Here is a 22,984-nt window from a genome sequence, read left to right as displayed (position 1 = left end):
ATGAAGGCGTATGGGGGAGTGGATGTATAGATCCACATTTTCTTGACCTCCATACTACTTGGTGGTGAGTGGTCAGCTTCAAGCACCGGTCGCTTTACCCCCGGGGAAAGAGCCCTCGGTACCAACTGGATAGGGACGTGGAGAAGCCAAAATTCTTTACTTACTGGGACTCCGACCCCTTGGTCGTTCCACAAATATACGAAATGACAGGGTCTGCAGCTGCAGAGAAACGGGAAATTGTGGCAGGCTATAGGGCCTATGGTAAATTAACAGCCGGACAGGCCTATACAGTCGTATTAATGTTGAAGCTGTAAATAGTAGCCGAGAACGAGCGAGAAATCGCAAGCAGCGGCCATGTCTCTTCCTGATAATAGTCAGTCACTAACAGAGAACATGTTGCATGCAGGTGACCGTGAGTAAACTGATTATCCAGTTAGGTGTCGGCACGCACAGGCCAATGTTTATAAAAATGCCAGTTCCTGCACTGATCATTTTAAAGAAAGGAGAATAGTTACTGTATTCATCTGAATTCAATTAGGCCTATCGCACTGTGATTCCCCACATACTTCATTAAACGTCGAGGCTTCAATGTTATGCCCTTGGCATAGTCTGTGCCCAGGCACTGTCTCAACATTTATGTTGTTTACGAATATTCCCATTAACTCACCACTCTTAAGTTCATTCTTCCCAATTTGTTACTGATTATATTCGCAACGCTTTGAGCAGTAGCAACCTTTGCGCTAAAAACTAGAAAATATATGTTCACTACCATGTTGAGGTAGTGAGGCTACACAGACTTGGGGTTCTACGCTACAGAATATTCGATATCCTGGCCGTGCGTCGTTCTGAATGTTACTAAATGACTTGAAAGCTCAGGCTGAATTAGGCTTATATTGCAACGTTTACTTCATGTATCGTGTGGGCTTCTGATGGACAATAGTCCTAAGTCCTTGTATTTGCCAAATTAAGAACTACACACAACTTTCCGTAAAAAAATATTGTTGTATGCTCCTAACTGAATATATCGTACTCTTTGCAGTGAAATAAACTTAAAAAAAACTTTATAAAGTTCTAATATCCTAGTCTTTGTCGGAAAATATTTATTTTAAGCTCTATTTTCAAACCACCCTACCCCTTACTATAAAGTACCCTCTCAAATGAATAAAACGTTCCACGTTACGACTTATCATATAATGTCCAAATTAGAAATATTTTGTTCTTTTCCATGAATCATCTGGGCAGTGTTATGAATTCATAATATGCTGATCTGTTTCTCGGAATCGCGTGGCAGTGTCTAAATTCAAAGTAATGTACTGTCGCAGAAAGCTGCCTGTGAATCACAACTTTCTGTTTACAGGAGAGTTGAAAAGGCGGGCGAAATGCCGCCACGTGTGCTGTGAAACACGCGCCCAGTTGTGGTTTCAACCCGGGCCTCCCTTCACTTCGCCGCCAACCGAAACATCGACCTGCGCTCGTACGCCTACTTGTCGCGGTACATACCGTGTACCAACGCGTGGTTCGCCCATGTGCACTGGACACACGATGCCACAAAATGGCATTCTACGAGCTGTAATGTTTTACGGTGAAACTATGAAAATGTCATGATACAAGAACGTAAATATCTTTACATTATTGGTACGTGCTAATATGCCACCGAACAACAACCTACTTTTGTTTGTGACTTAATCTGCTGAGGAATAAACACCCCATTCTCTACCTCAACCACCTTAACCCCTGAACAATAAGAAACGCCGCCAAATTCTATAAGTTTCATTATCATAAATTACTTGTTTAGATTTGGTTCCCTGGGCGTCAATAACTTGCAACAATAATGTTAAACTTCCGTTGTGTGCAGCCCCTACCAACCAGGAGTCACGCGGGACAGACCATTTGCATAGAAAGATCGAGTAAATGCATTAAGTCATTACATCGGGTATTATAGTACGGGCAAACAATGAGTACGGAAATTACACGCACAATTTTGTTGGCAATGAGACCCAACACCTAGCTCTAGCTTTGGGTTGAGTATTTCGAATCTTCTGACGTGGTGTTGTGAAACAAACAGAAAAAAAAAACACTAAACAACACAGCCACCAGTACAGCGAAGGGAGAAAACAAGGAGGAAACCTCCCTCGTCAGTGTCGTAACTTGCCTCTTTCGTCTCTCTCACCCGCGCACTGCCGTCACTCACTCACTCAGCTGTCACTCACGTCAGCTAGCAAAAACACGAGCACAAGCCTCGAAAAATCGAAACTCTCCTCAAAGCTATGTACAGTCGTGCACATGTAATACTTACATTTCATTCGCTTGGGGCAATCCTGTTTCCTTCGTGGCATTGCTCGTCTGGAGAACCGCTGCGACAGGATTGGTGGCACCAGATGATGGTTAGGTCCAAAACGACGACAGCCAAACGCCGAGATGATGTCTAATATAGAAACTTAGGCTACAAATGCGACACGGTCATTTTATCTTCACCGTAACGCACGACCACACCACACACAGAACTACCGTCAAATGGAGGTAGGATGATTCTTCGTCGGTTTCTTGATCTTCCTCTTCACTGTCGCTTGTCCACCGCACTTGCGAACGCCTGTGTGACATCACTTAGCACGAAGATGTTATGGATAGCACCAAGGGAACCTGTTATAGAAGCTACACGTACATTCTGCTGCTTTCGGTCGTGCTGGCGACACGGCATCTTATGTCTGCGTGACACAATCTGCGCAATACTTTCTCGTTCTTAAACAACACGAACAAACTGAACGCACGATGTGAGTAACACGGTGCCAAACTTGCCCACCGCAATCACAGACACTGCACCGTCATTCTCAGAACTGTCTTCTCAAAACACGAAACTTCCTTCTTCTCCTCAAGGTGTCCTTCAACTCTGGTCTGCAGCACAATCATGGACATACAAAGAGCAAAGTTGGCTGTAGAAATGTCAAATGCGGAAACTGAGTCAGGTTGAATGCAACGAGGACAAGCAGTCAGCCTGGTACGAAAGACACTGACTGACTGGATGCGTGACACTCCGCCTGCCCTCTCCACCGGCACTGGTACGGTAGACACATAGACGCGGCGCAATCACCAGCCACTCCGTGGTCCGGTCGCCGCTCGGGGTCTGTCGACTCGATCTCTCTCGCTCGCTGTCAACTCCTCGTCACAGAGGATCCCGAAAATCTAAACGAGCCTGCTACGGTACGAGCAAACCTCATGGGTTCGGACATGACGTCATGACAGGTAGGCGGGAACCCACCAAGTTCCGCCTTCTTCTCCCCACTACATTCATACTGGAACTTCGTACTTGGAACTTGGAACTGTACTTACAGAGGTACGAGAAAGACTGACATGAGACTTGGGCAAGTTTCTGCTGTTTTCAGGAGATTTCAGAACTTCTACAGAGAGAGGTCAGTAATCACTTTATTCTATGTGTATTTTAAAACCTTTATAACTTATAATTCTACCTTTATCACTCTACAGTTGTACGCACACAACGAAAATAACGTGTTACATCTACATAACCTCTAGTCTTGGCATCCATTTTGACCACCGTACTAAATAATAGCCTCGCTGCACCAACAAAGAACGGTTTCCACCTCACCGAATGTTGGTCATTGAACAAGCAGAGATACTACATAGAACGTTCACAACAGAGTATGCTGGACTGTTCTTGTGCTGTGTAGGACTGTGTAGATGCCCTTCAATTATTTAATCCAGTATTAATTATTATATGTACAGTGAACTGCCCGCTTCGCGCGAACCCCGTGCGAGACTATATAGTTGGACAGACTTGTCGCTAGGTGGCAGCACAAGTCGAGTAGCGAATTCGTGAAGTTCCGGAAGATTCTCGATTAACCAATCACGATGCCTGTTCTTCAGACACAAAGAATGGCGGAAATTAAGAAATGCGTTATTACGGAGTTGATTGATGAAACTGTAGAAATAACCATAAATATGTACAGTTCTCTTTTGTCACATGGATATCTCAAAAAGAATTTATCGATATGTAAACGCAGCAAATTATGTTATTGCTGTCACTCTAAAATAAGCACAAAAGAAATTTTAACATTTTAGGCCAGCCTCCAAACCATCACACGTTTTTATGACAATATAGCCAGCCGGACTAGAATTAAAATTTCTTCCAGCTAGTCTCATTATTCGACAATGGAGTAAATAAAATATGTCTTATATATCGTAGAATTATGCAGTGCTTAGTGCGGAGGAAGTGGGGTCTTGTGTATATCTCGATCAGCTGGATGATTCTCAGCTTCTCAAGTAGTGCACTGCTCTTGGAGTTGGTGTTCAGCTTCTTGTGAAGTAGGTGAGATAATAACAGTATTGAACTAATTGAATAAGAGTGTTTGAGAACAGGATGTTGAGAATATTTGGACCGAAGGGACATGAAGTGACAGGAGGTTGGAGAAAACTGCATAATGAGGAGCTTCATAACATGTACTCTTCTCCATGTATAATTAGAATGATCAAGTCAAGGAGGATGAGATGGACAGGGCATCTAGCATAAATGGGAGAGGAGAGGAATGCATGTAGGATATTGGTGGGAAAGCCAGAAGGAAAGAGACCACTGGGAAGACCAAGGCGTTGGTGGGTGGAAAATATTAAAATGGATCTTAGAGAGATAAGATGGGATGATATGGATTGGATAGATCTGGCTCAGGATATGGACCAGTGGAGAGCTCTTGTGAACTCGGTAATGAACCTTCGGGTTTCATACGATGTTGGGAATTTCTTGAGTAGGTGCAGAATTGATGGCTCCTCAAGAAGGGCTCAACTCCAAGAGTAAGTAAGTAAGTTCCCTGAGTTCGCTAATTGGATCTCTAAATTTATTTTAGCCTATTAATATTTTTGTTAACATTGCTCCAGCAAACCTAGTAATTTTTAAACGTTTTGAAACGAGTTTTTACGTACAGTTAGAATTACGTATAGTGCCACGCGTTAAGCCACTCTGTATGGGTGATGGATTGGAAATCGGATTCCATTCACATATCATACAGAGACTAATGTCCTCAGTCACGTTGCCTGGCAGCTGCTTCCAATGGCGAACGTTTCTCTGTTTCCGTGCTCACGTCCTTGCAGACTGGCCACCATATGACGACAACCTCCTACACCAAAGTCAAAATCAAAGTTATGTTTCGACCGACGGTCAGTCGGCCAGTCTATCTCGGTGTCAAGCAACCATTTGGGGCCCAAGACCAGATTTGTGTTACTGTCAAGACAGTTGCGGGTTTATTGATGTGGGGCGCCCTCTCTGAGGACAGGACGGATCTGTTGTTTACAATTGCTACCGGCCCTCGCCGTTTTGCTTAATGTCTCTCAATACAGTTTCTGTGACGGCGATTCTTCTGCCTCGGCCCCACTGAGCTCTGTCATGATCTGCTGAAATGCCGTTGCGACTACTGTGAACGCGTGTTCAGGGAAAAACTGTTTGCACTAGGAGCCTGAACTTACTGACTTGGTACTTATTGGTTGTGCCTCGGGGGGGGGGCACTCGTTTCTGCCGCTGTGGCGGGACAGGCCAGTGCAACTGAGGGCGGCTGGGGCTGCTGTTGCTGTGTGTTGCTACAGAGCACCGCCGCGAAGGACAGTCCTGGGTGATGGGGCTGGAAGTTGTAGCCTCCTGATCTCTCTGCAACTTTCTCTTTGGCATCTCTTCCTTGGGGTGCCTGCAGCCTCGATAGTTGGAGGGATGAGGTTCCGCTCCGTCCACCAACTTGCTGTTGCAGCATGTCGGTATTGATGCTGTATTGCCCTTTTGCGGGCATTCCTTGTGCAGGTTACCGCCCCCACACCACAAACAACGAGGAGGTTGCTTGCAGTTCGCCCAGACATGGCCGGATTATTGGCAGTTGTAACATTGTGTGAGACCAGTCTGGGCTTCGTGTGTCTCTATCCTGATTGCAAAATGACAAATGCTTGTCAGTTTGAATATCTCGTGGGACTCTGGCGTCCTAAGTAAAGTTATTAGGAAGAAGGGAATGTTTATTTTGGTTGTTCCTTCTGCAGGCTATCGACGGGTGGTAGATATTTGTTTGACTCAAATAATATCAAAGTCATGGTTCACTAACCCATCTGAGATGTCCTCTGCAGGAGCTGAGACTGGAAGATGCCGTATCAGAGCCTATAGAGGTATCTGAGGTTTGGGGTAGACGGTGAAATAAGGGAGGTTATTGCCCTCGAAGTGAGGGCATATGGCTGAAAAAATCGCCATTCCTTTCGTGACAACTCTGGTCCCGTGTCTGGTGCTACGGAACCCAAAATTAACTTCCAGTAAGCGCTTCAGATGCCTTTGCAAGTGGTTTTGTATGGGTGTGAAACTTGGTCTCTGACATTAAGGGACAAACATAGACTGAGGGTGTCTGAGAACAGGGTGTTGAAATTGATCTGGCTCAGGATAAGGACCAGTGGAGGGCTCTTGTGAACACGGTAATGAACCTTCAGGTTGCATGAAATTTTGTGAAATTCTTGAGTAGCTGCGCGGCTGGCTCAGCTCCATGGGGTTAGTTTGTTAGAAGTGTAGCCCGCGCCTCTAACCAGTAACACTAACGGTATTTCATCTAAGGCTCAGCAGTACTCTTTGAGAATGGAACTTTCAATGGGTCTGTAAGTGCAGCCTGTTCTTTATTTTTTGAACGTAAACGAACTTGATGAGTCTATACAGCTCAGTCGATATAACAGCGGACTACGGGCTGAACAACCGGAGTCGATTCCCGGTGTGCAAGAAGTTATTCTGTACTCCATAGTGTTCAGATCGACTGTGGGGCCCACCCAGCCGCCTATGCAAATGGTAGCGTGGTACCCCCCGGGGGTAAAATTGTGAATCTGATCACTTACTTCCATCTATTGCTGAGGACAAGAATGGTGGAGCCATACCTCCACTCCCCATACGTCTTCATAGAGTGGTGCTTAATTAGTTAAGCACAGATACAACTTCACGTTTTTTCACCTTACGTAAATGAACGTGACGTGGCTCTCCCCCTCCCCCCATTATAATTCTATAGGCCCGGTGAACTTTCCGTTTGATGGCGACAACTAGCGAAGGATTTAATCTTCACATGCTAATTCTTTATGGAGACGGGCCATTACCAGGTAGGCACAGGACTACAGATGTTTTCCCTTAATCTAAGAGTTCCTACAGGCCCATTTACACCAATCACAGTGGCCGAGCCGTCTAAGGCATGAACTGTCTTCGCGCCCTCGACCGCTGGGATCGTGCGTTCGAATTCCACTCGAAGCATGGATGTCTGTCTGCGTTTATTATATGTTCGTATTGCTGCCTTGCGACTGGCTGATCCCCCGTCCAAGGAGTTCTACNCATGTCGGAGACGCGAAACTTAGCTGTTCTGGCATAAGGTTATATGATAAATTACATCGCTTACATAGTGGGCATCTGTACTGCTCGAAATTAGGAACATACACGGAAATGGATTACTGTTTGGATAATTAGATATTTGTGTATGATTTTTATAACCTCATCATATATGCTTGGGAACAGAACTATAGAATATATCTGGAAGAGGGGTCACAAGTTACCCCAGAACTTCTTGTTAGAAGCGTAATGCCCATTAGTCAGAGCCCATACTCCGATTCTGAAGTCCTGCCTTCAGTAAGATTTGGAAATTCGATGCATGTCTACAGTAAGCCTTAATGAACTTTAAGACATGAGTATTCAAACCTCCAAAACCGAGCGTATTAACTCAGGCGGCAACTCAGTGACAAATGCGGAAGTTATGCCCACTCGGTTCGATTCTCGGCCGGAACAGTAACCTTAGCGACTGATATATTTTCATGGGTTTCCTCAGTCCCAGATATACCTTTAATTTGGCGCCGACCACTTTCAATATTCACTTTTATCGAGTGATTCACCACAATAGGCCTGTAATCTGCGTTCATAACAATGCCGAGAAGTCAAGGCGCAAAGAACCCACTTCGAAAATACGTGTATGCCTATTCTGAATTTATGTACTTGTTCACTGTTCACATTTCTTGTAGATATGCGCTAGAGCATTGATCTGAGGACAAGTGTCCGAATTTCCGCTCTGTAATGACGAAAAGAACAAGAAGTAACATTGCAGCTCCATGCATGTCATGTGCTTCCTCGCATCCCGTTTCGTCACATTCTCTGTTTAGCGCTCTGCTGCTGACAGACCTACAAATTCTACACTGTATAATTTATTGATATATTTATTTACACTTATACATACGTATAATTCACAGTATCCGTCCCTCCGTCTGTCACGTTATTTATCTCGAGCTGGCCAGAAGTAAGCTTATAAAAACAGGAAGCAGCTGCTTTTACCAGGTCTCACGGTCTCTTCGCTTGCGGATTTCTTATATTTTTCCTTCTGCCCTGAAGATGGAGGCGATGCGTTCCTCCGAAACGTCGGTTAACACCACATATACACGGTGCCAAATCCCAGAAGACTGTTTTCTTCAATATAATATCTGTTAGTTTTAGCAATGAGAACTGCGATAAATTAATTTTGCTGCTACATGTACGTATGGTTATGTTTCAAAATCAGTTTCCATTCCCATATTTTCCCCCATAAGGAAAACTTAGGGCAATGAATCATTACGTCACAATTTAGCTTCATGCGCATTTAATACTGACCCCTAAGTTCCAATACGGGGAACGGTAGTGAGGCCGCATGTACGGAAGTTCAAGGTCTGTAAGCTAGTTCTGTTTCAGTCTGTTTTTCACGCAACTGATCGACAGTGCAGACCTTTCTTGTATTTCGTTGAATACGCCTAGACATCCTATTAACAGGCTTTTAAGCAATAGTTAGGCTATTGGGTGTAATATTTCGTATCATTGCACACTATCTTGCGCCATACGCCACTCTTGAGAAATCTTGTATATTTCGATCTGTGCTTCGGGCAATATATTGAATGGATAGGAACAATTTTTAAATCAGCCCCACAACGTTTCATAAAACCTGTCAATATCAAACGTAATCGAAATCTATCGATTACTTCGGGGATAAACTACCGTCTTATTTTGAAAAGTGAGGTTAGTTTAACATTGATTTTGTTGCTCTTTGACTTTTTATTTATGTCATAATGCATTTTTAAACCTTGTAGACCTAGACGTGCCGGTCACAGTGGCCGCGCCATCTAAGCCATAAACCGTCTTCTCCCTCTCGAACAGTGGGATTGTGGGTTCGAATCCACTCGAGGGATGGGTACCTGTGTGTAGGTAGCGGCCTTGCGATGGGCTGATCACCCATCCACGGAGTCCTATTGACTGTGTATGGATTAAGAAATTGAAGAAACGGCCAAGGTTCAAAATGGCTGTAGAGCCATAGATAGATAGACAGACATGGGTATATAGTATTTCATTAAGCAAGGCAGTTTAATTTGGAGTGAACTTTTGCATTTTTCCTGTGGATATGTTTACAGGTCATCATGTCAAGTTAGAGTGATTTCATTTGTGTTACGCAAAAAGAATTATCTGTCATCGTACAAAGTTTCGAAAGTATATTTCTTTCTTTGCTTTTTGCTTAATTCCGTCCTTTCTTATGTTTTTTCCCACATGTGTTCACAATATAGATCGCCCGGTAATCCAAAAGATAACTGACCGTATTAATCTTAACCCAGGAGGACAAGAAACTTCGTAGGGGCGTTTTAATTCCTTCAGTTTGGAGTGACATGTTGATGCCTTGTATTTTATAGCTACAGGGAGAGAAGTTAAAACCACACAAAAACTCACGTCAGGACTGCGGGATATCCCTGTCACAATAATTCTATGTCCGCAGAGCAATTAGACATGCGAGGGAATTTGAATTCCTTGTTTGCAGTAACTGTACGCCGTCGATCAAATTCTTTGTACTACAGATCTCAACAAATTATAATTTCATTTGTTCCAATTAATTTATTGATTGAGTGATTAATTACATTAAGCTTGGTGTCGTGTTGAGGCTTCCTCTGTGGTCTAGTGGTCAGAATTTCTGGCTACAGATTCAGAGGTCCCGGCTTCGATTCCCGGCGCTACCAGATTCTCTGAGAAGCAGTTGATCTGGAACGGGGTCCACTCAGCCTCGTGAGGATAAATGAGGAGCTGTTTCAAGGAAATAACGACTCCGGTTTAGAAAACCGGGATTAACGGCCGTGGGGATCCGTTGCGCTGACAACGTGACACCCTCTATCCGCAAAAGTTGGCACTAACTCCTCCGAAAAGCCGCGATCGCTCGGTCGGTATAGTTCGCTGGCGGGCTACAGGCCAGCAGCTACCTCCTCTGTAGGTTTCCAATGAAAGAAACGTAACCTATTAAGAAACCGATTTTGAAAAGAAGTAACCTCAATATGCTAGTGACATTTCTTCTGCTACAGACATAGAAATACTGGTCATACCGCCACGACTTTCTTCTGGAAATAGTAGCGGCACTGTCTTTACACTCGATTTAATTAAATAATGGTATTTCCGGTCAAGAAGAACACTTTCATGGCGAGACCGTCTAGTAGTGACACTCTCTGCATGCCAGATGTAATGGTTGCATTGCTATGACTCGCTCTTCTGAAATTACATAGTAACACTTCCCCAGCACTAGATGCACTAGGTATACCACGATATCTCAATCTTCTGGAATTTCGCAGCGACTTTTCCTCGACACCACACGTAGCAGACATACTGAAATGACCCAGTTTTCTGGAATCTCGGGCCGCTGCTTCCACAAGAATTGTGACAGTGGTCATGTTTCCATGACTCTTATGTACCTTTTTTTTTATTATTATTATTTATTAACAATCAGAATTACGTACATTCTATAGGTTAATGGTTTCGCTAAGGACTATTACATGTCATGCGAGGAAAATGTCCATCGACATTACCTCTTCAGAAGTTGATTTGTTTTATATCAGGTCATTTGGCCATTTCCTTTTTAATCTTCTATTGTTGATTGGCTCCCTGAGTGGTTGCAATAGTTCGTTCTCGTGGGTTTCAATTTTGCTCATGTGTTGGCGGCTTCTGTCCAGGATGATTTCTTTCACGAATTTTAAGTTCAAGTCTTGATGTAGGGTTTCGTTTGACACATACCAAGGTGCGTCGACTAACATCCTTAGGATTTTCGATTGTGACCTTTGGATGATGTTGATGTTGCACTTACTGGCACATCCACAGAGTTCAATGCCGTAAGTCCAAATTGGTATAATTACTGTTTTGTATATAAGGATTTTGTTTTCGAGGGATAGTTTTGATCTTCTGCCTAAAAGCCAGGACATCTGCTTGGTCAGTAAATCTATTTGTTTACGTTTTTTTGTTATGTGGCATTTCCACGTCATTTTGCAGTCTAGATGCATTCCGAGGTATTTAACTTCTTCTTTGCTAGGAATAGCGGTGTTATTTATATGGACGACTGTTGGTTTCTCTTATGTACCTGACGCAGGTTATTGTTTATATAAACAGGGCTCGACCTTCTACTAACACTGACTGCATTTTAGCTCCTACTGCATGAGTTAAAATATGTTGGGTGAACCTTCACTTATAAGCATTATGATTATTACTCATTTTCTGGAAGCTGTTGGGTTTGAACCTCGACCTCTGAGACTATGTATCTAGGAGAATCTTATTTTCTCCTATTTTTAAGGTAAGTACCGAAATATACCGGGCCACGCGGTAACGTAGTTAATTGAAGCACTATGCTACAAGCCGGAAGGTCGCTGGACCGAGTCCTGATGAGGTGGATATTTACATTTTCCTAATCCTTCCAGCCGTACTATGGCCCTGGGTTCGACTCAACCTCTAACAGAATTGAGTACCAGGAATCTTCTTGGGGGGCAAAAGGCGGCCGGCGCGTAAGGCTGACAATCTTACTGCCATCTAGGAGCTGTTTGTCTATAGAAAATATGGGAGCCTCGACGTCTCACACCCCTATGGGCCTCCACGGCCTGTTACAGGGATAGCTTTACCTTTTACCTTTTATTTCTGAAATATACCTTCAAATAAGCTAATTCTGTTCAGTCTACAAGGTGAGTATTGTAGCTGATCCAGCCTTATTAAACGAACTGAGTCTCAGACAAAAATTCTGAGGATTCATACTGCTCGTAAGTTACTTATAAAGAATTCGCATTGGTAGGCCTGGGCGTGTGTTGCAAGGGGAGAAACTGACAAGGGGTACCGGGTGAACTTAGCAGCTTTCGGTGAGAAATTTTCTAAAAGGTACGCGATTAACCTATTCTTTATACTGCGAGGCAGACCAATAAATTCTCACGTCAGTATGTAGAATGGGCATCATTTAACCTGCGTCTGCAATGATTTATTCCGCTAACTCTTGTATATTGGTACATCTGCTTGACTGCATTTGACGAGCGTCAGCTGTTCAGTTTCGAATTCTGCAGCCAGTAAAGGAAGAAAAGTAAAAGTAAAGCTATCTCTGTACCAGGCCTTGAAGGCGAACAGGGTTGTGAGACGTTGAGGGTCCCACACTATCTATACAATCGGCTCAAAGATAGCGGTAAGGTTGTCAGCCGTGCGCGCCGGCCGCGCTTTACTCCCCAGGAAAATTATTTAATTAATTCCTAATACTCATTTCTGTTAGGGGCTTAGTGAACCTCAGAGCCACAGTACAGCCGGAAGGATTAGGTCAACTGAAAAAAATCCAATGACCTCATCGGGACTTGAACCCGCGACCTTCCGGCTTGTAGGATAGTGCCTCAACCAACTACGTGTGCCCCCATTCTGCAGCCAGTAGCTTATTTAATACTTGAACTTATGAGGCCTTCAGAAGAACTAGTAAATAAAAAACTGCATTTTATCACAAAGATTCATGCATTTATCCTGTTTTCACGACAGAGATTTCAAGTGAATAATGTCAAACATTTCCTGGATGTGGCCGTATCATAATTGCACATATGTAAAACAACTTGGCCGTCTATTGCTACGGAAAACGCAGTTACAGTTGTTGCGTAATCAAGTAGTCGAGAATGTGTGGTCGGACTGAAGAGTCGAAAAAATGTTGTCAGTTTTCGATAGTCCTATTACATTAAGAGGAGGTGCTATGAGGTTTTACGATGGGCTGGACATGTAGCTGTGATGAATAACAAGAAATGCATTAAGAATATTGGTGGGAAACCTCTTTGAAAGCTGCCACAAAGAAGACTGAGGAGGGTATGTGTTGATGACATTAAACTGAATTGTAAGGAAATATGTAGTGTTGAATTTCTTGTGGTGTTAATTGAGAAGGACTTCAGTTAAAGATCATAACAAACGACTCAAGTTGACTAAAGAATTTTACACCAATGACCTGTCGTTATTTCTGTCTTAAGGCCTGGGTTCCGTGTTTGTAATTGTATCTTTGTAGGAACTAGAGTTAGGCTCGAATGTCAGATGATTTGTTCAGACCTGATTTCCACGTGATTTCCCTCATCCCTCAAGTCAAATGCTGACTTAATCTTTCTTTTTTCTTTTTTGTTCTTCATTCTTTTTCCTTCTGTCTTTTGTATCTATCTATCTATCTATCTATCTATCTATCTATCTATCTATCTATCTATCTATCTGTCTAGGTATCTATCTGTCTGTCTATGTATCTATGTCTGTCTTTCTATCTATATATCTATCTGTCTGTCTCTCCGTCTGTCCGTCCTTCCGTCCATCCACCTATCTACCTTTCCTTTCCTTTGACAGCTGCTTTCCAAATTACTACATAAACATCCTTACCATTCTTCAGTATCGCTGGATGCTGTATAGCCTCTGCAGATGGAACAGTCTCGTTTCTTAATACAATACATACACGGTAACCGTGAAAGTGGGAGGGAACCCTGTTGCACTGGATTCTACGTGTGCTTCGTCTCACAGAGTCGATGTGTCTGTCTGTCTGTCTGTCTGTACGTATGTCACATGCTATTTCCATTACGCCGTGCTGCTGTGGCAGCAGTTATCTTCTCCTACTGTACCTGTGTCTGTGTCAAAGTGTGTGATGCTGATTAAATTAATGCGCTGTTAAATTCTGGCTGTCGCATTCCTTTCGCTGCTGATTTAAACTTCACGTGTTCTATAAATTGTTACATCCCATTACGTTCATCTAGATTCGTGTAGCAAACAACGCGATGTTCGTTTGACAAGGGTTTCCGTGATGAACTCATGTTGCTTATTTTACGTCATATACTCTGTCTATATATACATATATATGTGTTTAACCACGTGTATGAGTGGCTATAGACGCGGTTTGGATTGGTAACTGTATTTACTGAACACTTACAGACCGTAACTACAAGTAAGTATAGCGCTCTCGCTAATTCACACACTCTACAATTCACTACAGCGCACACTAATTGTTCTGAGTCTGCTGTATCTTTACCGGTTGGTGCCTTTTAACGGCTACCAACGCCGTAGGTTCACCAGCTTCCGTGTTCACGTCCTTATGTCCCGGCGCCTCTCGTAAAGTCAAAGTCAAAGTCAAAATCGAAGTCACATTACGACTGATGGTCAGTCAGTCAGTCTTGGTATCGAGCCCAATCTGGGGCTTATGTCCAGATAATTATTACTGTTTCACAGTTACGGTCTTGTTATTGTGGGCCTCCTTCTCTGACGAGAGGACTGGTCTCTCTTTTGTCAGAGTCATTGTTTGCAGTAGTAAGTCGTTTGTCATATTGTAAAGGATATTTACATTTTACATGTTAAGACATGTTAATAAATGTATATAAAATATATACAGGGCCTCTGTTAGTCCGGGCTCAGTACAGCAGATTATGCCCTATTTCTAGTAACTTCCGCTACGGCAGTCTAGTCACTTGAACGGTCGCATGCTTGACCGCCGCCAAGTTTAAGCCTCTTATATTTGACTCNAATAAGGACATCCTACCACAGTGAATACAAACCAAATACGATTAACAACTACAACAATTACAGAGAAATACAAACAATTTAATATCTAGTATGTATAATATATACAAGGTCTCTGTCAGTCTAGGCTCAGTACAGTAGATTATGCCCTATGCAGTATTAGCTACCACGGCAGTCTAGTCACTTGAACGGTCGTATGCCTGACCGCCGTCAAGTTTAAGCCTCTTATACTTTCTGTGTCGGGCTTCGCTTTGTCCGATGTTGCGAACACTTTCGTTGTCATGATTTTGTATGACTTCCGCTTGTTTCCTGCATAATTTTGTTATAAAGTCATATACATACGGAATATTGAACGTCATGTGTAAATCGCGGACCTGTATGCACCTTGGAAAATTGCCAGTGGTGCGGAGAACCTTGTTTTGCAGGCGCTACAATTTCACTAGATGGGTGTCTGCCGCAAACTACCAGGCGGGATTAGCATAAGTCATTATGGATCTAATGAGAGCCTTGTGGAGGGTCAGTATAAACTCTCGTAATCGCAGCTGCTCCTCGTTACATAGCTTCGGCACGGACAGTATAGAAAACATCGCTTCCAACAGTTCTATTGCTGCAAAACGTGGTTATCGCTCGGACTGTTTACAGAACTTGCTTCTGTTTACGGCCATTACCTAGCAACGGCCATTGTTTACAGAGTCGTTAATTAAAAGTCAGTTTACCTGATAAAAAAGATATAGTATATATATATATCACAGCTTCAAAACAATGGCCGCATTTGTAACTATTAACATAGACGTATATTTAAAAAACAATGGTCGGTCTGTCGGTATTATTCGCTTGCGGACTACAGGCCACGGAGTTGGTTTTTTGTAGATATGTGTATGGTCTATCTCTATATAAAATTGTACATCCACTGCTCCAATAATTCCTCAGTTTACGCCATCAGAACTAAAGATGAACACGGAAAACAGAATATCGTAACACAACTGTCATATTGTAAGATTTGAGGCTTTCACGGCGGTGACTATGAAGAAAGCAGTCTTCTGGGATTTGGCACCGTGTATATGTGGTGTTAACCGACGTTTCGGAGGAACGTATCGCCCCCATCTTCAGGGTAGAAGAAAAAGTATAAGAATTCTGCAAGCGACAACACCGTGAGAAACGGTAAAGCAGTCTGCAACTGTCATATCGTTCGAAAGGCTGTTGTCACACTTCAGGAAACCGGTATGATGGCCTCAGGTGGCATTATATATATATATAAAGCTGCAAAAGAAAAATAAATTAGTTCGAAGTTCTTTATGGGGGGAAAGAAATGGGTAATGCGCCTTAAGCTTATTCTCCTTAAGAACAACTAAAGTTTGGTTAAATATAACAATTTCACATTTCTTACAGATGTCCCTCCACATTACAAACACGTGAATGTGTGTGCAGTCAATCCGAATAAAGCCAGGACACAATGTTGTCCCCTAAACTGCAATTCTCCTCCACGCACTCTTATCCACTTTCCGATTGGCCTTGACATTCGCGTCAAATCTACTTTTACAAGGCTAATCAGAATCACAGCCTTGCCGATGTCGTGCTGAGGCATCAACTTTTACTTCAGTTTAGACCACCTCTGTCGTCTACTGCTCAGAGTTCCTGGCTACAGATCCTGAGGTCCCGGGTTCGATTCCCGGCACTAGCAGATTTTCTGAGAAGTAGCCTCAGCCTCGTGAGGATAACTGGGGAACTATTTCAAGGAAATAGCTGCTCCGGTCTAGAAAACCGAGATTAACGGCCGTGGGGATTAAATTAACATGTAGGCTAATGAGATATTGAAAGTACAAAAGGATTTATTTGGAAAATACGTACACTCCAAAGTGGTGGAAAATCTACACATTTTCAGATCGATTCCTGACGGTCCCTTTATAATCGTATATGAATTTATGTAGACTTATAATGTACGTATGTAACCTCACCATACAATGGTTAGTAATACTGCCTGAAAATCGACTAACATGATTAAATGTTTCCTGTATTTTCCTCAGTCCCTCTAAACAAATGTCCGTATATTGTGTTAAGGTGTTATGGATGAGTTGTAGCCTTAATTCACGACACTATCACGAACTATGTACAATCTATGTCACATTATGAATAATGTTATATTTTAGCGTCCTGCTGCACTGATTTATGTCCATGATTTATTCTGATCGTCTTACAGTGCATACATTTATTCACCTTACTCTTCTCTCTTGCACTANATATATGACGAATATATATTTTAGTTATTTTAGTATAAAGACAACAGGGCATGCAATGAAGTAGTTCGACGTACATCGAAAAGCACCTGAAGATGGCACTTTAGTGCCGAAACATGTAGTGCAAGAGAGAAGAGTAAGGTGAATAAATGTATGCACTGTAAGACGGTCAGAATAAATCATGCACAGATTATAAATGAATGATGAAATGGAAGGGATTTTGAAGCAGACTGTTGTCGCCTAATTACGGTACTATCCCGAGATATAGGTACTGAGGAGAACCCGGAGAATTCTCACGGAAGTCAGTTGGTGTTCACACTGAGATTCGAAAAGAGCACCTAGCGAATACAATATAAGACCATCCCCTTAACCGATCTGTATATACGTGTATGCATACATTCAGAGTATGGCCAGTGATTTTCAACTCGTACTGAAACAAAATTCTGGTTTTAATTAAACAATTTAATAAAATTCGCAGTAATAAGGACACAATTTATCAGACTCAATATTGCCTGCACGAGGACTGAAGAAGAACTCATTCCTTGGATGCCTCCCTGTTTCGTTGGAGAATCTCGCCCGTTCTTGAATGATTTAAGTTCATTTTTGTATGGAGCTTGATGTATGATGCCCGTGGATGTGTAATTTAGTTGGCTAGCCGTAAGGATTACATTCGTATATAATAATAAAGAAGCAGGAGGCTGTAGCATTCTCCCAGTAAATCACTTGCAATCAGGAAACTCACAGAACACAGAACATATACATGTCAAGCAATTGATTCAGTGCTCTAACCGTCTCCAGTTGCTGCGACGCGACAAGTTGGCAGTGGCGGATTTCAATTCGTAATTCGTGGTTTATCGATCAGGTCAGTGCAGCTACAGGCCTATAGATTGTTATCTGGGAGATAATCTATTCAGTTCGAATTCGACCGGATTATCGATGTTCTAACCGAGGTTGGTCGCGGTTTTCTTATTTTCCATAGATGGACGATGGGGTGCAAACTTTAGTGGATAGAGGGTGTCGCCTGATCAGCGCAACGAATCCTCACGGCCGTTAATTTATGTTTTCTAGACCGGAGCCGCTACTTTTCCTTTTAAGTAGCTCTTCAATTATCCTCACGAGTCAGAGTGGACCCCGTTCCAGACCCACTACTTCTCAGAAAATCTGGTAGCGCCGGGAACCGAACCAGGACCTCTGGATCTGTAGCCAGGAAGTCTGACCACCAGACCACCACTAACTTCGTCGACAAACGGCGGTCGTTCGGTCGGTATAGTTCGTTTGCGGATTACAGGCCACGGAGTTTGTTTTTGGTTTTGTTTTATAGTTACGGTAATCTTTAGAGCTTTAAAATTATTCGCAGTTACGACTTGTGTGTTTCCAATAAATCTTTTCAGGAATATGTGACAATACGATATGATGACGTTAGGCGACCTGTCATCTCAAGTGATGACACATCCCCTTTTACATTCCATTTTCCTTACTTCTTTCGTTAATTACTTGAATACTCAGTTTTTTAGAAAGAGTAATATGCGAACTGAGAATTAATGTATTTTTATGTATGACTTGTTTAATCACACTATCAGTAGCTCTGGCTGTGTCTGTACACTGTCGTATAGTCTGATATTTAATGAAAACATATGGAAGAAAGCGGTCGTGGCCTGTTTCACGGTACTATTCTGGTATTTACCTGGAGGAACCGAGTAAAAAACCTGTCAGGATAGTCCGTGTCCCGTCGAGTTTCGAACCGAGTATCTCCAGAAGACAAGACAGGAGCATTACCGACGAACCGACTTCAATGTCTGTTGACAATGTCTGATTCCGCCACTGTTTCATTTCTGACTCCAGACTCAGTTTGAGCCATCGAACGCTGGGCTGCGCTGCTCTGTAAGGTAGTTGGGTTCCTTTCATCCACACAAGACACATTGCCCTTTACCTTCAAAGCACCCCCCCCCCATTAACTTTCAATGGTTACTGGTCGTCGTCAACTCTCTTTACTTGCTTTGCTTCAAACATAAAACGGAGCTTCTAGATATACATGCGCGGGCCTCTTTCCTTTCCTTTACACAATTCAGAATTTACGACTGCTCGCAGTCTTTCTTTCTTCGGACCATGAGGATTCTGGTGACACCGGCGACGTGTAAAGGTAAGGAGAAACATATGTTGAGGGGAGGGGGAGGCACCGGCCCCCTGTGTGACTGTCTTACTTCACCTTTGGCGTCACCCGTCAACAGAGTCACAGGCCAGTCTGAGAAATCGCAATGAATGCTAAATAACGAAGATTTCTTCTTCTTCATTGACGGATGAAGTTCTCTGGCTTGTTCCCACTTATAATTAATTATGAGATTATTAATCCTATGCACAGTCGGTATTTGGACCGAAGAGGGATGAAGTGACGGGAGGTTGGAGAAAACTGCAAAACTAGGAGCTTCATAATTTGTACTCTTCTCCAAGTATAATTAGAATGATTAAGTCACGGAGGATGAGGTGTACAGGACATGTAGCACGAATGGGGGAGAAGAGGAATGCATATAGGATATTGGTGGGAAAATCAGAAGGAAAGAGACCACTGGGAAGACCAAGGCGTAGGTGGGTGGACAATATTAAAATGGATCTTAGAGAAATAGGATGGAATGGTGTGGATTGGATAGATCTGGCTCAGGATAGGGACCCGTGGAGGGCTCTTGTGAACTCGGTAATGAACCTTCGGGTTCCATAAGATGCTGGGAATTTCTTGAGTAGGTGCACAATTGGCGGCTCCTCCAGAAGGGCTCAGCTCCATGCGTAAGTAAGTATACATGTTACGTAAGCAACTGCAAAGAGGTTCGGTTTACATTTAAGAGGTAATGTAGTGCCACAAAGTATATTTTGGATTTCAGAGAGTTTATTCTTCATCTGTATATTTCTCGCTCTCTGTCCCGTGAATCAGTTATGGTCAGAATGTTGAAAGATCTCTGGTTCGAAATTTATCTTATTTGCGGAACGGTAGAACAACAATTGGATTTCTGAGAACAGATGTCTTTATGTGCCTGTCACAGTGGCCGCGAGGTCTACGTCATGAAATGTCTTCGCTGACTGGAGCACTGGGATCTTGGGTTCGAATCCCACTCAAGGCATGGATGTCTATTTGCTTTTATTCTGTATTTGTGTTCTCCTATTTGTGGGTAGCGACCTTTCGACGGGCTGATCTTCCGCCCAAGTTGTCCTACCAACTGTCTAAGATTAAGAAACTGAAGTGAAACGAGCGTTTCACGGATGCCCTGTGCCCCAAGTGGGAGCAACAGGAACACAAGAAGATGCCTTTCTGTACAATACAATTTTTTTTCCTTGGCACTACAGCCCCAGTGGGCCTAGGCCTACCTCCATGAACTCCGTTCACTTCGGTTTTTCTAGATCATACACATTCGGTAGGACTCCTTGGGCAAGTGATGAGCTCGTCGCAAGGCCTCTACCTGTAGACAAACACAGAAAGAAGCACACAAACATCCATGCCCTGAGTGGGATTCGAACCCACGATCCCGGCTTCCGAGCGAGCGAAGACAGTGCATGCCTTAGACCGCTCGGCTACCGTGACCGGCGTACAATACAAATAGTAGTATACAATTATAGTTATTACTAGTATGTCTAAATATATTTATTTATGCTATAATAATTGCCCATTTGTGTGGTATTAAACGGATGAGCAGTCATAATCACCCACACTGTATGTTCTCTATTAAAAGTCAGAATAACTTGAGGCGTCAGTAATCTGCCATACACTTGGTTCGGTGGGCACATAAGGGAGAGAGAGTAATGCTTTGGCTTCACTCAGTTGGCTGTGTTAGTAAAATAAATAGTATACTACATAGAAAATGAGGTTTTCACAGCGAGTGTTGTGAAGAGCTTTGTCTGTTGGGGTATAACACCATGCAGTCCATAGAAAGTCAACCGACGTTTCGGAGGAACATGTCGCCTCCATCTTCAGGGTTGAAGGGTAAGTCAAGCAAAAAGCCAACATGAAGCAGCCAGCAAAGAAGGCTTTACTTCAGGCTCCTTTTATGTTTATCTTACTCTTCAGCCCTGAAGATGGAGGCGATGTATTCCTCCGAATCATCTGTTGGCATTCAACGGCCTGCACCCTGTTTTTCCCCAGAAGATAGTGCCGTATACTGTGTATAAATTATTCTCGCCTGTGGGTCATCATCAGATAGAGAGGCCGATCCCTTCCTATGGTTGGAAACCATCAGATTGTATTATCAGCCCACGATGAGAGTCAAGACCGTCATATTGGGGGTCTACTTGGACATACAGGCTGCCCATTCAGGGTGTGCCACATACTCTGATGTGTTTCAGACACAGTTCAACTTTGAACACCTCAATTTGTAAACGACAGCAGGAAAGAGAAAGACAAGATCCGTAGATGTAAGACAGTGGATCGTAGAGAAAAAGGAATGGATTAAGCTGGCTCAGATGGGGACCAGTCGAGGGCTGTTGTGAACACGGTAATGTACCTTCGGTTTCCATGAAATATTGGGAAATTTTTTAATAGCTGAGCAACTGACATCTTCTCAAGAAGAGCTCATCTCCATGGAGTAAGTTAGCTAGTTTGTTAGCCAGCTAGTTAGTTAGTTAGTTAGTTAGTTAGATGTAAGATGATACTTGCCCTCCAGCTCTTGTGAAATGAAGGTATAGCCTAGGCTAAGGCTGAGCCGGGATAGCGTAGTCGGTATAGCGACGGGCTACGGGCTGGACGACCGAGGGTTCGGAGCTTGATTCTCGGTAGGGTCAAGAATTTTCACTTCTCCATATCGTCCAGACCGGCTCTGGTGTCCACCCAACCTCCTGTCCAATGGGTACTGGAGGCTCTTTTCCCTGAGGTAAAGCGGAAGGGACATGAAGCTGATCAGTCACCTCCAGCTAGTGCCGAGGTCAAGAAAATGTGGATCTATACGCTTTCATGGCATAGTGCTTAGTTAGTTAAGCACATGGACAACTTTACATTTACCGTAAGCTAAGTCTACTGGAAATTGCGAGTCGGTATGAATCAAGCCACGGCTCAACAGCTGTGAATCACTGTTAAGTCATGAAATGCAGCTCGTCAATATGTTATACTGCTCTGCACACTGAACCGAACAGTTTCTGAAAGACGAAAGTAGGTTGGACAGTGACAAAAGACTATGTGCTATATAAAATGTATACTTATTTTTATAGGGGGCACGCGGTAGCGTAGTTGCTTGAGGCACTATGCTACAAGCCAGAAGGTCGCGGGTTCAAGTCCTGATGAGGTCATTGGATTTTCTCCAATTGACCTAATCCTTCCGGCCGCTCTCTAACAGAAATGAGTACCCAGGAATATTCTTTGGGGTAAAGGGCGACCGGCGCGTAGGACTGGCAATCTTGCCGCCATCTATGAGCCGATTGTCTGGAAAATGTAGGAACCTCAACATCTCACAACCCTATGGGCCTCCACGGCCTGTTACGGGGATACCTTTATTTTTTTATCCTTCTTACTTATTTTTATAACAAATTATAAGCTTAATTGACGTCTACTTGTAAATTAAGTTTTCATTAAATATTTTACAACAGAGGGACACTTGTATAGGATATAAAGTTTTCCGAAATTTATAGTAGATCAGAACTGCCTTGCTTTTCTCTTGGTATGTTAAATTTAAATGCTTGTCTGATGCACAGGCCAAGCCTAGTCATTTGTTCAAGCAAGCGGAACAGGCTTGTAAACCAAAAACCACATAAGCAGGTGACGATCTTCTGGCCTTCACACAACATCCTGTCTTGCTCGGGTGTCATTATGAGAATCCAGGCTGGACACTTCGTACTACTTTATACACGCTTGACGAGGTGTCTTGGTACAGTCTTTGACGAATGCAAATGGTGCAACATTACTTAAGTGTCGTAAATAAAAATTTCCGAGTACACGTACAATAAATCATTTGGGATGTTTTAAAGATTTAAGGGTCTGGGAACAACT

At 43.1% G+C, this 22,984-nt stretch overlaps 2 protein-coding genes across 2 annotated transcripts in view; one reads left to right on the top strand and one right to left on the bottom strand.

Moving 5' to 3' along the window:
- LOC111868199 (protein tiptop) overlaps window positions 1–3,178 on the bottom strand; it is a 549,682-nt gene extending 546,504 nt beyond the window's left edge. Inside the window, exon 1 of the mRNA XM_023858639.2 lies at window positions 2,297–3,178. Within this exon, the coding sequence (XP_023714407.1) occupies window positions 2,297–2,336 (40 nt within the window). The 5' untranslated portion in view covers window positions 2,337–3,178. The remainder of the gene's footprint in view (window positions 1–2,296) is intronic.
- Window positions 3,179–3,248: 70 nt separating this feature from the next.
- The window catches only part of LOC111868196, a 117,152-nt gene continuing 97,416 nt past the window's right edge, over window positions 3,249–22,984 (top strand). The window contains exon 1 of the mRNA XM_023858633.2: window positions 3,249–3,407. The gene's annotated coding sequence lies outside the window, so the exon portion shown is untranslated. The remainder of the gene's footprint in view (window positions 3,408–22,984) is intronic.

The sequence above is a fragment of the Cryptotermes secundus genome, unplaced genomic scaffold, assembly GCF_002891405.2.
Source record: "Cryptotermes secundus unplaced genomic scaffold, Csec_1.0 scaffold146, whole genome shotgun sequence".
In the NCBI taxonomy this organism is placed as follows: Eukaryota; Metazoa; Arthropoda; class Insecta; order Blattodea; family Kalotermitidae; genus Cryptotermes; species Cryptotermes secundus.
This window is presented reverse-complemented; position numbering and strand designations above follow the sequence as displayed.